At 45.3% G+C, this 17,810-nt stretch overlaps 1 protein-coding gene across 3 annotated transcripts in view; it reads right to left on the bottom strand.

The window, feature by feature from the left end:
• Positions 1-17,810, bottom strand: part of srgap1a (SLIT-ROBO Rho GTPase activating protein 1a) — a 96,906-nt gene that overhangs the window by 36,155 nt on the left and 42,941 nt on the right. For all 3 annotated transcript variants that reach the window (XM_079249967.1, XM_079249968.1, XM_079249969.1), the window contains exons 4-8: positions 7,418-7,480; positions 4,233-4,412; positions 3,473-3,601; positions 1,307-1,528; positions 766-867 (exon numbers count right to left, since the gene is read on the bottom strand). In XM_079249967.1, coding sequence (XP_079106093.1) covers positions 766-867; positions 1,307-1,528; positions 3,473-3,601; positions 4,233-4,412; positions 7,418-7,480 — 696 coding nt within the window. The remainder of the gene's footprint in view (positions 1-765; positions 868-1,306; positions 1,529-3,472; positions 3,602-4,232; positions 4,413-7,417; positions 7,481-17,810) is intronic.

Below are 17,810 nucleotides of genomic sequence, written 5' to 3'. Positions count from 1 at the left end.
TAATTCTGGCAGCCCTTTAGCCGCTGCGAGGAATAAAAAAGAAGCCGTCACAGCGACGCGACATGCAGCCAACCTGTTCCTCTTCAGGACCATTCAGGCCATGAAGTATGTTGTTAAAACCAGAATGATGGATGAAGTTATTTGGATAATGAGGTGTATTTTCAACAACCGGTTGAGTTGAGTGACGCGTTCCCGTGTCTTGGTAAAAAGATAAAGGAGGAAAAAGTGCAGCAACGTAGAGGAGAAGAAACATGGAGGGAAACGACTGGAGGCAGTGAGAGCTCAAAGAGGGAAAACAGGTCAGACGTGATGCAAAAACAGACCGACGGATGTGACTGCACTCTTAAACAGGAGCAGCCGCAACCTTCCCTCTGCTCTGAGTTACCTTGGCACGCTGCAGACACATTAAAACGCTGCCACCTGCACAGAAAGATGCGCCTACAATAGGAGAAAGGTTTCCAAAAGGGAATTCTGGCAGCAGGAGCAGGAAAAAAGGAGTTGATGGCAACCTGCAGGGCAGGAGACGCAGGAAACATTCACTGCAGAAACGCATCTGCGTTGTGTGTATGCAACACACACTTCAGATCATCAGCAACTTTTTCTGGCTCCCCTTGGACAACTTCGGGCAAAACAGAACTTTTTTGTAGCTGCTTAAGTTCTCTGCAACATGACTCAACTCCCAAACAGCGAAGCGAGCGCTGAAGACGGCAGTTTGCGCCGCGTATGTCTGGATTCTGATTCAGGATGTATGCGGTGTCATGATACCTCTTCGTTTTCGATCTTCAGGGTAGCCAGGCGAGACTGCAGCTGCTGAAACCTCAGGATGAGCTCCCCGTTGACCGGCGGCTGCACTGAGATCTGACACACCTGGAAGCAAACAAACGCCATCATGAACCGCTCTGGTTTAAAGAGGAATTTTTCTTCAGCAAACCACAGTAACTTCTGCCAGCTGAGGGCAGGCAGCCACGCAGCAACAGCTACTAAACAGACATGATATCAGCGAAGTGCCAGCCAAACAATAAAACTCCTAAACTCAATGAAAACACGTGTTAAGCTGCATGACTGCAGGGGAAGAAATAACACACGATTTGTCAAATTCAGCGCCCCATAAAACCTGATCCAGCCGCAATAAAAAACCTTAATATCAAACTTCATCAAGTCCAAGACAGTTCTGACAGTTTTTTTCTGTCTGGATGTCTGGAACCAAGACATAAACCAGGTAATTTGTTCTAAATACATTTCTGTTCATCTTTAGACTCACTGCAAAGATCAAATCATCAACACAACCGGACATCGTAACACCCACCTCATCCCCCATGTGAGCCTGGAACTCAAACTTTGCTGGTGGGCAAAAGGCTGTGGGGTACATCTCCATGAACCTCTGGCGGTCACTTCGTGGGTCCAGGCTGTCCACTGCATTTTCGATGATGTCGAGACCCTCGTGACGGGAGGTCTCCAGGTTGTACTCTGCCGACAGGTAGGTTCGCAAAGCCCGATTCAAACTAGCGTGATATCCCAGATCACAGCACTGGAAGGAGAGAAAGATGGGTTTAAACACACAGTTCGAGCAAAGGTTCGAACTAGGGATGCACCGAAACCAATATCAGTATCAGTATCGACTCAATACCAAGCGTGTGTACTCGTACTTGGTATTAATAAAAGTGTACTGATACCACAACTGATACTACACGAGTCAAGCCAGCGCAGATGTGTTTGATGACATGCTTCAGATGCGTTTTAAAAGAAATAAATGCCTTGAATGTGACATTTTTTGTTCCACTAAAAGCCAGATCTTTGTTTTAAAGTCACACATTTATAGTTGTATTCAGGTAAAATGTGCCAAATCAGAATAAAACTTGTTGAAATAGTAAGTTCTGTCATGTTATTATATCTGTATTGGTGAGGTAACTTCAGAAAGGATGGGTCATTTATTACAACCTGATGACATCTTACACAGTTATAACAGCAATAATAACCATAGTCACAATAATGTTCATAGAAACAGAGCTGGTATCGGCAGATATTCAAGTTTCAGATATCGGTATCAGATCAGAACTCCCAATAAGTGGATCAGAACATCCCTAGTTCGAACTGTGTTCAGGAGTTCTCCAGAAAAAGACTTAAGAAGATAAATGCCTCCTCAGAAAAAACTGTGATTTATACATAAACAAAAATAACTGGCAAGTAACTACTAAAAATACCGAAATGAAAAGGATTTCGGGCTTTCGGTGACGAGACAGACACTAAATATTTTGTCCCTAAAGCAGCTTCTCTGGACCATGATGTGAAGTCAGGTCAAACCGAGCGCGCTTGCAGTTCTTCTGGTGATGGAGATGCAAAGTAGCGCTCTAACTTCAGAAGAAGAAAATGTCTTCCAGCAAATTTTCCAGCTGATTTTTATCCTTTATCTTATCCAGCAGCTTTTAGCAGTACCTCACGCAGTCACCTGTATCAGAAGGTGTGATCGGGCATTAGATCCTCCACATGCTCCATCAGCTGTCACACGTTTCCACGGCCCATAAAACCTCAGAAAAATCTCTTTCTGGTTTCTTTTTTAGCACTGATCATCTCTAAAGGCGTTTTCTGTGCCAGATATACCAAGTTCAGATGTTGCCTTCAGAGTCTAATGCTGATTTTTCATCAACCTGAACCTCGTCTTCTCCTTTAAAAAACTCACACAAGCCCCAGATGTGATAAACAAACACACTTTTACACAAAGCAGAAACAACTTGATGGTTCTGCAGACCACCCGTCTGCTTGCACATCTTGTTTTCAGCTTTATAAAGTCTCTTCATCAATAAACAAATGTGTGTGTGCGTGTGTGTGTGTGTGTGCTTGTGTGTACATACAGCTAACGCAGAGTGCATCACACACACACACACCCTGGTGGGATGGGAAGGCTTGTGAGGAAAGTGGGAAGAGGGGTAATTTCAGCACACAGCATGCCGCTGCAGAGAGGCTGCAGGTCTCTGCCTCCTTCAGTCCTGTCTGGAAAACTCCCGCTAAAAACCTTGACCTGCCCTGTTTCCATAGAAACGCCAGCCAAAGTACTGCTGCAACTTTTACCTCTAGAAAAAAACCCAGGTGAGCCAGATCATAAATAAGTCATGTCTATCGGCCTGATGGCGCAAAGGTACAGCGGAGCTATACAGTCCAAGGCTTCCAGCACGGACAGAGCACTAGGTGATAGCTGTAATAAAGGGGGGGGGGGGGGGGGGGGGGGGGGTGCGGTGCGGTGTTCAGGGCGTCTTATCGTCTTCACTCAGATAGTCTGACAGATATTACAAAAAAAAAACTTCCAAAACAATAACATGTTCATTTTAATGAGTGCTTCTGAAAAGCTTTAAATTAGTTCCAGATTCTAAAGTCATGAGTTTATCTGCCAACTATGAGATTAAATGTCTTTACAATGTCAATAAAGACAAAAAACACAAAGAATAAAGCAAAAAAAAAAATCCTGTTTCATACTTACGTCGATTAAGTCTGGCAAGTCGTGAATGTAGTATTTGAAAACGGAGGAGTTTGAGGCTTCCAGCGTCAGTAGGTACTCGTTTCGCGCTTTGATCGACTTCAGCTTGTTCTCAGAGTACTTGGCTTGACGCTGATGAGAGAATTAGAGGCAAGAATGAGAAACAACAGAGAAAGTGAGATGGGGAATTTAATGAGTGGAGAATTGCCTTCTGACAAGTGATTATGCTTTTATGTCTCTGCTTGCACAGCGAGTCCCAGAGCTGCGGCTGGATTACTGGCAAAACGACGCTTTCAGTTGACACTGAAGGAGAAGTCACTTCAGATCTGTTAGAAATATCACAGGAACAGAAAAATAGCCTCCGTCCTTCACTCAAACCCCAGTGTGAGCCATATGCTCGGCCAAGATGAGGCTGGGGTTTAGTCACCATCCACCGACTGACCAACAAACTGACTCACACACTTCCAGATTGTTCATATTTCCAGGAACAGCTATGTTAAAACCATCCCTTCTCCTACCCTTTAATCATTTTCCACTGATATTTCACAAACTTCAGGCCTGTTCTGCGAATGCGAAGCTGCTTGTTTGGCTGTGATAGAGATGACTGAGTACAGGACCGTCAGACGGGTCCAGAAACCACAAAGTATGTCAGCGTGAGAGCGCTCCATATCCTTAACAAGATGTGTTGTTGTCTTTAAAGAGGCCAGACCCCGAAGTCTGACTCCATTTTTAATACAAATGAAATGAAAACCTGGCGTTTTACCTTCTCTTTCATCTTCTCAATCTTCTTCACAGAGCTGCGTCTCTGGTATTTGTCCTCCATCCGGATGCTGAAGACAGGATCGCCCCTGCTGATCTGCTTCTCCTCTTGCTTCTCAGCCTCCTTCAGCTTGCTCTCAGCGTTGATGCTCTCCGAGTGGTACATGTGGTAGGTCTTCATCACCTGGAGACGCACACAAAAAAAAAACAACACAAACTGGGGATTTTCTGCTTTTTTTTGTTTGTTTCCAAAACCAGAAGAAAAGCTAAAGGCTGAAACTGTGTGGGAAGAAGAAGGGGGGGGGGGGGGTAAAAGCTGAGTGTCGTATCAGTTTCTGAGGGGTCGAAGGTCAGAATAATCCATCCTCATAGTCGTGACTGACCTTTTATAACCAGAACTAAGGCTTCCGTCCTTTGACCTGCTCGTTCATCACATATTGATTCAACTCATCTCACAGATGTCTCTGCGTGAAACACAAAACTGAGACGGATTCTCTCCGGCCTTCATGAGGCGCCTACATGACCACAACAACCACAAGTCACAGCAGCTACACCAAACTTCCCGTCTAGAAAGTTTCATGTTTAAAAAAGCAGGTTATTACCAAAAAAAAAAAAAAAAGGAAGTTAAAATTCAGCTTTTGTCTTTAACTTTGGTACAAATACAGGAAGAAGTTCGCAAACCCAGAAAGCATGAGGGCAGATTCCTGAGACGGCATTACGCTGCTGCTACTTAGGAAACATATGTTGACTGAAGTGCCGTTCAGAGCAACTTCCTAAAGTTTGAGTCATCCTCCTCATTTGGAGTGTGTGTGTTACTCACACAACTCCACAGATCCATTAGGCAGTGACTCAGCTGCAAGTAGCAGGTAAACCAAGACACAAACGCAACGAGCTGCTCAACACAGCCGAGAGATGATAAAAGCAGAATAAAGACAGAAAACAGAGGCGATCCCAGAGCTTTGGTGCCGATGAGTCACCGGCTGCGGGAAGAATCTGGAAGCAAACAGCAGCAGTCATGCAGACGACACCGTCTCACCCTCCAAGATGAGAAACTGGGATTTCAGAGGAAAACTGGAAGGCAGAAAGGAAAGAGGAAAGACGAGGAGATGAAATAGGAGATGAGGAAAACAAACTTCATAACAGGAAGAGATGCTGGGAATAAAACTTGGAAAGTTTGTTTAGAAAGCGAAATGTTTAGAACTGTATAATAATGACATCTTTTATTTTACACCATTTTAACGGTGACGTATCTGTGGTTCTGAATGAGCCCAGGTCCAGAGCATCTCGCTAGGAATGCAGAACACACATCCAGCCTCTCAGCGACATGGAGCAGCGGTGGTTTAACCTGGAATGAACCTCTTCCAGCCAATCACAGCTCCACGCCTGCTGCAGAAAACCTCAGCTTCACGACAAACACACTCACCCGGCTCACAAGCTAAACATTTTATCCTCAAAGCGAGTTGTTTCTGTGTGACTGGAACAGCAAACACTGGTGGGGTCTGGCCTAACTGGAACCAGTCTGGAGATGGGTGACTGACCTTGGGCCATGCACTCCTCCCTTACTGGTCTGCAGTCGGCCACGGCTGTGTTTACTCTGCTGCTGTTTTTAGAGGGACGTATTTAGAGACGGATCAGACCTGTTATTTCACAGGAGGAGGCCAACACCGGGACTCTGGCTGTCTGATGCAACATGTCTTCTCACTGGGGGCTAAACCAGGTCACATCAGCAGCATGGACAGCAGTGGGAGGGACACTCGTGGGGTTTAGTGTAGCAGAGCAGAGCTTAGAGGCATGAGCTGGAAATGGAACCACAGAGGTCCTCCAGAGACTCTCTTGGCATACTGAACTGCTTTTTCCTTCTCTGGGGAACAACTGCATCGACTTGTACGTCTGTCTGTGTAGATCCCAGGTTACCATGACGATCGATGATGATGCTAACTCAATGCTACTGATCGTCAGTCAGGAATTTGCTTTGTTGGATACAGTTTGTCTCTGAAGCTAAGTGTCTTCTGCATGAGCCACTAGATGTTTCCTCATGATCCACAACATGAGGGACGCGTTAAACTGAGGTAGTGGGTCCGTGGTGCGATTAGGGACTGATTCTGACTGTTAGGACCTGCAGCAGCGAGGTCAAAGCTGCAAACAGACGGCGACTTGGAGACACTGGACATCTTGCTTCTGTAGGAACTACAGAGCAGATGTTAAACTCAGCCCATCAGTTTGATGGTCTGATGAAACGTTTCTGAGAAAACCCAACGTGGACGTTCAGAAGTTTGTTTCCAAACCTGCATTCTGCTTTTTGTTCGGCTCAAAATCTCAACCTGTAACCCACAACATTAAATACCACCGACGTCTAACTCTGTCCTGGCGGGAACGTCATGACGAGTCCCCAAGCTTCCGAGCTTTTCTCCATCACTGACCAGCACCAGAACCCTCCAGCTCTCCCCCTGACCTCCAGAACACCCCAGAACCTAATCTCGCTGAATTTCCGGAGCCTGCATGACCCACGGAAGTCCCACCCCCCAGCCATAGGACCTATCTCTAACCTACATCTTATCTCTCCACAGAGGCACAATATCCACGCCACAACGGGTCAGAGCTGCGTCAGGAAAACAATGGGTGGGCAACGTTCACAAAGCAAGAGCTTCATGTGTTTTGGCTGATTGCTGGATTCACCAATTCCCTTTCCAAGCTAATAACCTTAATTAGTCCTAACCATGGAGTTTCCTTACAAATAATGGCCTTCCCTCCCCTTTCAGGGTTCCTATCTGTCTCCGCCATCAGCTCACATAAAGCCAACACTGGCAAACAGAAGGAGAATCCTCACAGCAAGCTGTTATGTGGCTCAAACTTTCCTCATGCCTCTGTACAGATTTTCTTTTTTCTTAGGAGGAAGAGAAGCTGATCAGTCTTTAAAAACAGAACATGGACTCTAATGAGTCAAACAAGCCTGAACTGGATCGGCTGCAGCTTTAATAACGGGGCTCATGAGGGTAGCGGGGACGTTAGAAGTTAGATTTCTCTTTCAGCTGCAGTCAGAAAGCGTGCAGTAAGATCTGTTATACGTCAGGGTTAATGATGTCAAACTGCAGCAAATACTTAGAAATCATTTTGTTCAGTTAGTCCGACGCTGCTCAGGATAAATGCACTTTGGTGTGTCAGCAATGAAGCATAGTCAAGACTACTTACTGTGTACAGCTCATTTAGGACTTTCATCAAGTCTTCCTGGAGCTGGAAAGCAATTTCTTTACTCTGAAAAAAAGACAAATGAACAAAAACAATTAGAGGAAAATAAATAATCACTAATAAACTACAAGAAATGATAAAGATTTACTGAAAGAAGGCAGTTCCCAACTTTCCCTCACACGTTGAACTGCCATTGTGAGCACAGCAGAGGTTGATTTCTTATTAAACACACACTGTTCACCGAACATTAAAATGACCAGACACTTTAAAAGGCATGTTCACGCACACACACACACTCACAAACAGTCCATGTGTCATACTTTGTCAAATGCAGGCTTTCTGTGTGAAAGTGGTATCAATGTCTTGGTAGGTTTTCCACCTCAATCACCTAACGCAGCTCGGGTTTCACTGCCCACATGCTCAACACATTAGCAGGCTTCCACGACTAAGACTTCTTCCAGTATGTTAACTCAATCAGCCGTGCCACAAGGCTGACTCAGTAACACAATCACACACGCCCACATTAATGCACCTCACGGTTGTGGGATACACTTTAACAGTGATGGTGTGATGGATTTATCAAGGCTTTTTCTATTCATTTGATTGTGGCGCATCTATAATTCTTCACACTGACTCGTATATTGCATGGCATCTTTATGAGATTGTGACTCATGACGATGAGTTTTTTTGATCTCTCCCCTGCAGTTGGTGGCGTGCAGAGCTAGCTGGAGGATGTTACAGCTTGGCCTGGGTCTTTCTCCAACCTAATTATCCACAGACAAATCTCATTTTGGTCGCTGCTTGCAGCAAAAGCCTGCATGAGGTTTCTGAAAGGGCTTCAAGAACACAGATGTAGAAAAATATCACTTCTGATCGAGACATTTTGAAGAACAACGATGATTAAAAATATGATGACGTTACAGTAGACGTCATTATTTAAGCTTCGCTGTTCAGTGTTTGACTCAGACTGATGTGATTGTATCTATAATATATACACACACATTGATTGCTGGTTAGCACATTCATAAAATATTTAACATACATTTAAAATGCATTAAATAGATTCCTTAAATTAGTAAAATGTGTTTAATATTCGATTAATTGCAACAAATTCCTACTGGGAAATGTTTAAAAAAAAAAAAAAAAGCAAGGCTAAAGCAATGGCGGTAGAATTTTAAATCACTTTGTTTTCTGCCATAAATCAGGATCCATTCTGCATGTTTTATATTAATGTCTTTATAAAGGCTGCAGAATTCAGCTGAGATTTATTTGGATTGCATAACCACAAGCCAAAAGTGATCTGAAAGCATTTTAAAAGACACAGTCCAGCCTAATTATTATCCAAATTGATGCAATTCACTGTTATCAAGTTGCAATCCCATTAAAGTGCATGAATTAAAAACCCACATTAGTATTCATTATTAGTGTTCTTAAGAAGCAAATTCCTTTTTAAAAAGGACAAAGAAAAATCAAAGTATCTTCTCCTTTCTTAAATTAATTAGATTTGGCAAACAAGTTGATGATAAAGAGTAATTGTTAATTATTAATTATTATGTGTGTGTGTGCGTGTGTGTGTGTGTGTATTTAAATGCATTTTGGTATGTTTTGTGCAATGAGTTTGGCCTGTCTGAAATGAATTAATAAACAATGGTACTGAAACTGGATCTTAACTGCATTTTAAACGTGTGTAAAATCATACGATCGTCTCAATATCACAGAGAGTGACATGAGGAAGGACAAGCATGGGGCTCGTGGTGGCTGAACTGGTTGCATGGGGCTTGTGGTGGCTGAACTGGTTGCATGGGGCTTGTGGTGGCTGAACTGGTTGCATGGGGCTCGTGGTGGCTGAACTGGTTGCATGGGGCTTGTGGTGGCTGAACTGGTTGCATGGGGCTTGTGGTGGCTGAACTGGTTGCATGGGGCTTGTGGTGGCTGAACTGGTTGCATGGGGCTCGTGGTGGCTGAACTGGTTGCATGGGGCTTGTGGTGGCTGAACTGGTTGCATGGGGCTTGTGGTGGCTGAACTGGTTGCATGGGGCTTGTGGTGGCTGAACTGGTTGCATGGGGCTCGTGGTGGCTGAACTGGTTGCATGGGGCTTGTGGTGGCTGAACTGGTTGCATGGGGCTCGTGGTGGCTGAACTGGTTGCATGGGGCTTGTGGTGGCTGAACTGGTTGCATGGGGCTCGTGGTGGCTGAACTGGTTGCATGGGGCTCGTGGTGGCTGAACTGGTTGCATGGGGCTTGTGGTGGCTGAACTGGTTGCATGGGGCTCGTGGTGGCTGAACTGGTTGCATGGGGCTTGTGGTGGCTGAACTGGTTGCATGGGGCTCGTGGTGGCTGAACTGGTTGCATGGGGCTCGTGGTGGCTAACTGGTTGCATGGGGCTCGTGGTGGCTGAACTGGTTGCATGGGGCTTGTGGTGGCTGAACTGGTTGCATGGGGCTCGTGGTGGCTGAACTGGTTGCATGGGGCTCGTGGGCTTGTGGTGGCTGAACTGGTTGCATGGGGCTTGTGGTGGCTAACTGGTTGCATGGGGCTTGTGGTGGCTGAACTGGTTGCATGGGGCTTGTGGTGGCTGAACTGGTTGCATGGGGCTCGTGGGCTTGTGGTGGCTGAACTGGTTGCATGGGGCTCGTGGTGGCTGAACTGGTTGCATGGGGCTCGTGGGCTTGTGGTGGCTGAACTGGTTGCATGGGGCTTGTGGTGGCTAACTGGTTGCATGGGGCTCGTGGTGGCTGAACTGGTTGCATGGGGCTCGTGGTGGCTGAACTGGTTGCATGGGGCTCTTGGTGGCTGAACTGGTTGCATGGGGCTCGTGGGCTTGTGGTGGCTGAACTGGTTGCATGGGGCTTGTGGTGGCTGAACTGGTTGCATGGGGCTCGTGGTGGCTGAACTGGTTGCATGGGGCTTGTGGTGGCTGAACTGGTTGCATGGGGCTCGTGGTGGCTGAACTGGTTGCATGGGGCTCGTGGGCTTGTGGTGGCTGAACTGGTTGCATGGGGCTCGTGGACTTGTGGTGGCTGAACTGGTTGCATGGGGCTTGTGGTGGCTGAACTGGTTGCATGGGGCTTGTGGTGGCTGAACTGGTTGCATGGGGCTCGTGGTGGCTGAACTGGTTGCATGGGGCTCGTGGTGGCTGAACTGGTTGCATGGGGCTCGTGGTGGCTGAACTGGTTGCATGGGGCTCGTGGTGGCTGAACTGGTTGCATGGGGCTTGTGGTGGCTGAACTGGTTGCATGGGGCTCGTGGTGGCTGAACTGGTTGCATGGGGCTCGTGGGCTTGTGGTGGCTGAACTGGTTGCATGGGGCTCGTGGTGGCTGAACTGGTTGCATGGGGCTCGTGGGCTTGTGGTGGCTGAACTGGTTGCATGGGGCTTGTGGTGGCTAACTGGTTGCATGGGGCTTGTGGTGGCTAACTGGTTGCATGGGGCTTGTGGTGGCTGAACTGGTTGCATGGGGCTTGTGGTGGCTGAACTGGTTGCATTGGGCTCGTGGTGGCTGAACTGGTTGCATGGGGCTCGTGGGCTTGTGGTGGCTGAACTGGTTGCATGGGGCTTGTGGTGGCTAACTGGTTGCATGGGGCTCGTGGTGGCTGAACTGGTTGCATGGGGCTCGTGGTGGCTGAACTGGTTGCATGGGGCTCTTGGTGGCTGAACTGGTTGCATGGGGCTCGTGGGCTTGTGGTGGCTGAACTGGTTGCATGGGGCTTGTGGTGGCTGAACTGGTTGCATGGGGCTCGTGGTGGCTGAACTGGTTGCATGGGGCTTGTGGTGGCTGAACTGGTTGCATGGGGCTCGTGGTGGCTGAACTGGTTGCATGGGGCTCGTGGGCTTGTGGTGGCTGAACTGGTTGCATGGGGCTCGTGGGCTTGTGGTGGCTGAACTGGTTGCATGGGGCTCGTGGTGGCTGAACTGGTTGCATGGGGCTTGTGGTGGCTGAACTGGTTGCATGGGGCTCGTGGTGGCTGAACTGGTTGCATGGGGCTCGTGGTGGCTGAACTGGTTGCATGGGGCTCGTGGTGGCTGAACTGGTTGCATGGGGCTCGTGGTGGCTGAACTGGTTGCATGGGGCTTGTGGTGGCTGAACTGGTTGCATGGGGCTCGTGGTGGCTGAACTGGTTGCATGGGGCTCGTGGGCTTGTGGTGGCTGAACTGGTTGCATGGGGCTTGTGGTGGCTGAACTGGTTGCACTGCTGCCCTTCTGTCCAGGCTGGAGAGCGGTAGTTCTTAAGGTTAAGGTTCCGGTCCCAGCAGGCCGACTTTACTAGTATCGAGGCTCAGACGAAGCTTCAGTTTGCATCTTTCCACGACTCCCACCCACAACTGTTTCGACACAATACAGTGAGACTGTGAGCCTGACATGAGTTTTCTTTGGTGAATAAGATGTCGTGAGAAAAAACAGTTACATCACAAGGACTTGTAGAGTTCTGTGTTTGGTGATGGCATTCTCTCGTGAAGCAGGGAAACATCAAGACGTCGCTGTAGTTTAATTAAACCGTCACAACAGCAACTGATGGAGGTTTAGAAAAGTAAAACCATGACACACTTCAGCCTCATCTGATAGCTAACTGATATGTTTAAAAGTATGCCTGAATAATAACAATAACATATATAACTTTATTATTGATGATTAGGTAATTAGTCTGGATTTTTCTCATCTCTACTGGATTTACTAAACAGCACTGTTGTCATACTTAAGCATCTGGGGATAATTAATATTTCACTATTTAATCTTTTTAAATACATCAGTTAATCTTCCTCACCTGCTGATTGGTTGGAAGCAGTCAGGAAGCACCTGGTTTCCTCGCAGTGATCCTGCACTGTGGCTTCGTTTTAAACATCATCATGTGTAATAAGTCATGTGCTGTTCATCTGAGGCGGCATTTCCCTGCATTTAAGACCTTTTTAAGAACTAAATCGTTTTATTTAAATGTCCTGAGACATAAATATGTGGTTTCTTTTAGCTTCACACCTCAGTGATCCAACCGAAGTGAGATCTGATCTTGCTGACATAAAAACCAAACCGGTTGTGTTTTTCTGAAACATAATACAACAATTTACGCTTGCGTGCAAACACAGAACCTCTTTGTGTCTGCATGTTCCTCACAGGTAAAGCTGCAGAAGCAAAGAGGATTACAGTCTCAATTACCGCCTGCCGGGCTGGTGTCTGAAATTAGTCTCACTAGGTGACCTGGCCGATCAGCGACACCTACCTAACCGCCACCTGGCGAGCGTGTTCCCCGACTTGTAGCTCTTACTTAATCAGGGGGAAAACAACAGAGCAACCTGGATAATCAGAACCTGAAAGAACCATGTCTGGGACAAGGTAACCTCAGGCATGCTGGGAAATACAGAGAAGGAAAGGGACTTTAAAAAACACCCTCATTTAATGCCTTATAGGTTATAATGAACTGCCTTTTAACTGTTGACTCTCTTAAACACCCTGCAGACGACAGTCTTTCTCCTGTGGGAAAATCATTCAGCATCTGTCGGCTGAGTGGACAAAACCTTCGACTATCAGAGCGAACGCACATCAACCGAGGAGTCTGGGAAGGAATCCAGAGCTCAGAGACGAGCTTTCTTAGGAATCACATGAGCTGCAGGACAGTGTGTGTGTGTGTGTGTGTGTGTGCGTGAGAGAAGAAAAGACAGACGTGGCAGTGAAAGAGCATGACATTAAACATAAATTTAGCGTGCTTTAACCAGAGCAACAACACTCAGAACAAAGTTTTCATTTTATGTAGAACTTTACGCTACAAGCCGCGACGGCTGTTTAACGACCCGTTGATTTCATTTGCTCAACTTATCCCTTTTATTTTACAATCTCTGTTGGGGGAAGGTTTCCAATCCAGTCTAATCCATTAAAAGGATGCTACAAATGGGTTTTCCCTTTTAAGTTTGTTCCATCTGTATTCCAACCACATTAGAAAGATGAACCAAGCGGAGAGGGGAGAGACCCAGGCAGCCTTTGGGGAGCAGCGGCTCTCATGTTGCTGCTGACATTAATCATGGTGCAGAAATGGCAGCTGTATACCCTGCAGGCTCTGTGTGTGTGTGTGTGTGTGGCACTCACCGTATATCACCACCCTGTCACTGAAACACTGACTTTGATCACAAGACACTCATATATAGTATGAACATAGTATTATCATTTAAATGTCAGGAGAACAGTTTTCATTTCAAAGGAACATTTCTGTTCATGCACAAGTCACACAAACAAGTTTCACGCTTTCCTTGAGACGTTTTGGCTGTTTTACACAACTGGTACTTTTAGATTAACATGCTGCATTTATTCAGACCCCAATACTCCAATAGGAATTAAAAAAAATACTTATGTAGCCACACAAATCTGAGCAAATCATAATTAATAGTAAATGAGATGGAGGGAGTTGGACTGAAAGGCTTCTGGAAGCGTGGCTGATGGTTAAAGTGGCCTGGCCAGGTCCAGCGATGACCCAGAACACACTGCAGAGAATAAAACTAATGCAAAGTTGGCCAAATAACACAAAGAAGCTTTAAAGAGACGCTGATACTTGCAGAATTGCTGAGTCATTGCACGAGGCAGTGCGATAAGTTTCCAGGACTGACGGACACACAGTCAAGCAGAATTTAATGAATCACCCTTGTGCACGTGGAAAACAACAGATGCATCTTTGTGATAAAAAAAAAACAGAAAAGTTGTCATAGTGAAAGGAAATCCTTATCAGAGGGAACTTCTGTTAACAGTGTTAGCTTTACATCTTGCACATCTGAAATCTAACCGAGCAGAGGTCCTGAAGTGATCCCACCTCTGTCCTTACTTCTCTACAAACACAATCAGTTCAGGTTTACATCTGTATCCATCACAGGAACATGTCAACCTGATCAAATTATGCCTTAAACTGACTTATGATTGTATGTTGTTGTGCAGGTGCTGCTAATAACTAAAACCTCTGAACAGAGTTCAGCTATGATTAATTGTTACTTACACTTAGACACATTTGCCTTCTAGAAAAGCTGAAAATCAGCCTCCAGCTTTGTGGGATCTACCTGCTCCCTGCATCCACAGAATGTGACTTTCATAAATAAAACAGGGCAGAATAAAACAAAGAGCCAGTTGTATTAATAATGAAAACTGAATTCATGTGATAAAATCCTTCCAAGCATACAGAAAGCATGAGAGAAAGGAAGGTCCACTGCTTGACTGATGCCTTTAGACAAAGAAAAGAACAGAAAATGGGGTGTTTCTAAGTGACATTTGGGTTTTGTTGTTCTTGTAAAAGTAAATAAATACTGGTCTGAACAGCAAATGGCTGAAGCGGCGGATGCTGGTGAAGTCAATGGGGCCACTCCGGAGTCCCTCTCTCTGTTTGCTGCACACAGCTTGAACCCTGAACAGCCAAGGAAATAAAAGCACCGGTCTTTGATGTGCAGGAGGGATGACAACAGTGCAGCTGTCTCCTGGACGCTGCGCTGTGAGGAAGCCCACGTTACATCCGAGACTTCTCTGTTGTTTGGGCCTCATTACTGAAGCTCTGCTGAGATGAAAGGCTGTGGGAAGCTTTAATTAGAGGGCGAACTGTGACCTCCCACCGGGCTGCTGCTTGTCTGCACAATGTCACCTGCATCCACACTGAAAACTTTAAAGAGACCAAATTCCAGAATCTGGATAAATGCTGCGGATTCCTCGGCGAGCGTCAGTGTCGCAGTGACGAGACGATGACGGGACGATGACGGGACGATGCCTTGTGTTGCAAGGATTTGGCAAAGCGGCCTCAGAGTTGCACCACGCTGTAAATCATCAGTAAAGGAAGTTTATCATTGGGGATATCAAGGAATGTTGGCCAAGGGGCGGCGCCAAGGCTAACCTCTGAGAAAAATGACTAATTTACACATCTGGCTTCCTTCGTCGAGCCATAAGCCTTTAAACGCTTTGAAGAGGAAATGTCTGCTGCAGCTTCCTGTTTGTGCTCTGGAGGTTCGGACAAACATCAAGCCTGAGCCTCTGTAGGATCAGATGAAACCAGAAGCATCATGAGCTTTTGCTCTTTAAAACTAATAAAAGAGCTGAATTACTTCCATGCTTAAAAATACAGAACCGTGTTAAAGGTTTGCAAAGCAGCAACAGAGCTACAGAAATAGAACACGTAGTGCACACAAAGGCACGCCTCTGAATGCAGAATACTTTGTAATTTAGCTCTGTGGTGGGTTCATGTGACTCCTGCAGCATAGGAGCTCATAATCTGCAAGGGAGTTGTCATCTTTGTGGTGGAAAAGGCAGCGGCTTGGTTTTGGTCACCAAAGCCGTGGGAGAGTGAAGGCAAAATGATCTGAAGCTGAGGCAACCAAGGTTCAACTGCATTAGTGGAGTTCAGAAAACAAAACCACACGGCTCAGCAGAGCATCATCTCATCAAATGCAAACTTTCTTTCATATCATACGACTAAATATACAACGATGTCAAATGAATGGGTTGGGTGAAAATGAGAGTGTTTATGTAGGAGGAGGGACTGGAGACGCCGCTGCCCTGTTTGACCGCTATGAGAATCTGGACTGCGTTAGTGGGGAGTTCATCTGTTTTCTTGATCAAAGAGGAAAATTATTTTTGACCTCTTTTTTGTTAAGGTCAAACATCAGCTTACTTAAAAACAACAGTAATGAAAACGAGACTTCAGGGGTGAAAACAGGTGAAGCAGCAGCCTGCAGTCACATGCTGCTTCTCCTGGGAGCCACATTTACAGATGGAAGGGAATTTGTGTTAAATACAGCACACATGACAGCCTGGAAGTTTGTAAACAGCATCACACGATGAATAAGGCCGAGATTTCTCACGACTTCCTCAGAAAATTTATCGCCGTTATAAAATTTCATCAGATTTTCTTCATTTCTCTGGAACTTGAAGCCACTTTTTTAGTTTTTCAACGCAGCATCATATCCTCTGAGATGATTGCGGAAAAAAACTCCACTTAAAATAAAACCATCAACAGCAAAACAAAACTTTTAAAAAACATGTTCACGCTAAATTATCTCTGCACGTATACATGTAATCATAATCACAGTCCCAGGAGGGACTCGACCCAAAAGTCTGACTGAAAAGATCCAGTAATCAACACGGTACCAGTTTGCTGCCCATTATAATGTCAGCTGCGATATAAAACATCAACTCTGATAAGGAACAAGAGAAACTCTTGATGGTGTCGAGAACAAAGCAGAAGCTCTGAGAAGACCTGGCCTTGGCTGGATGTAACACCAGACTGTAGAACAACCTGCCTCTGCGTACCAGACAGACCTCCATCAAATCTCTTCGGCCTTTTTGAGATGTTTGTATTTACTTTTTATATTCTATCTTGGTCTATTTATCTAATTTCACTGTTTCTTAACGTTTTGACTTACTTTTTCACTCTGCTTTTATTCTTCTGTAAAACAGTTTTCTCATCTGTGATTGTTTTGAAGCACCTTATAAATAAAGTTGGACTGAATTGGATTGGAAAATGGACATGCATTGGGAGAGAACTGAATTCCCCTCTGATGCCTGCGTACTGGACAGTAAGCCAATAAAACTGCCTGGTCACAGTCCAGTAGCATAAACCTGTTAGTCAGCAGTGTCCACCAAAGTTTGGGCATCTGCTCTCACAAAACCTTGTTCAAAGTTAAAAAAAAAAAAAAAAGATAACATATCTTAATTGCTGACGACAGCGTTGGTTTCATTCTGCTACAGGAGAATAGCAGCAGGAAAGTTTTCACCAGTGGAGGAAAGAAAAGACTTAATTTTAATTAGGGATGCACCAACACCAATATCAGTATCGGTATCAACTCAACACCAAGCGTGTGTACTCGAACTTGGTATTAATAAAAGTGTCTGATAACACAAACCACTCTAGTCAAACCAGCGCAGATGTGTTTGATGACATGCTTCAGATGTGTTTTAAAAGAAATAAATGTATTGAATGTTAAAAAGTGACATTTTTGTTACTCTAAAAGCCAGATCTTTGTTCCAAAACCACACATTTATAGTTGTATTTAGGTAAAATGTGCCAAATCAGAATAAAACTTGTTGAAATGGTTCGACCTGTAATGTTATTATATTTATATTGGTGAGGTAACTTCAGAAAGGATGGGTCATTTATTACAACCTGATGAAATCTTACACAGTTATAACAGCAATAATAACCATAGTCACAATAATCTTCACATAAACAGATCTGGTATCAGCAAATATGAGTATCGGTAGATATTCACATTTCAGATATCGGTGTCGGATCGGAACTCCCAAAAAGTGAATCAGTGCATCCCTGATTCTAATGAAGCCGAGAAGACAGGATTGATTCTGCAGCAGGACAACGATCCTAAAACAAGCTCTGAACCCATAAAACATCAGTGAAATTCATCTGGATATTATTCAGCATTGCATGGACAG

Source organism: Telmatherina bonti (genome assembly GCF_933228915.1).
Source record: "Telmatherina bonti genome assembly, chromosome: 2".
Lineage (NCBI taxonomy): Eukaryota > Metazoa > Chordata > Actinopteri > Atheriniformes > Telmatherinidae > Telmatherina > Telmatherina bonti.
The sequence above is the reverse complement of the archived record's forward strand: the minus strand, read 5'-3'. Positions and strand labels throughout refer to the sequence as shown.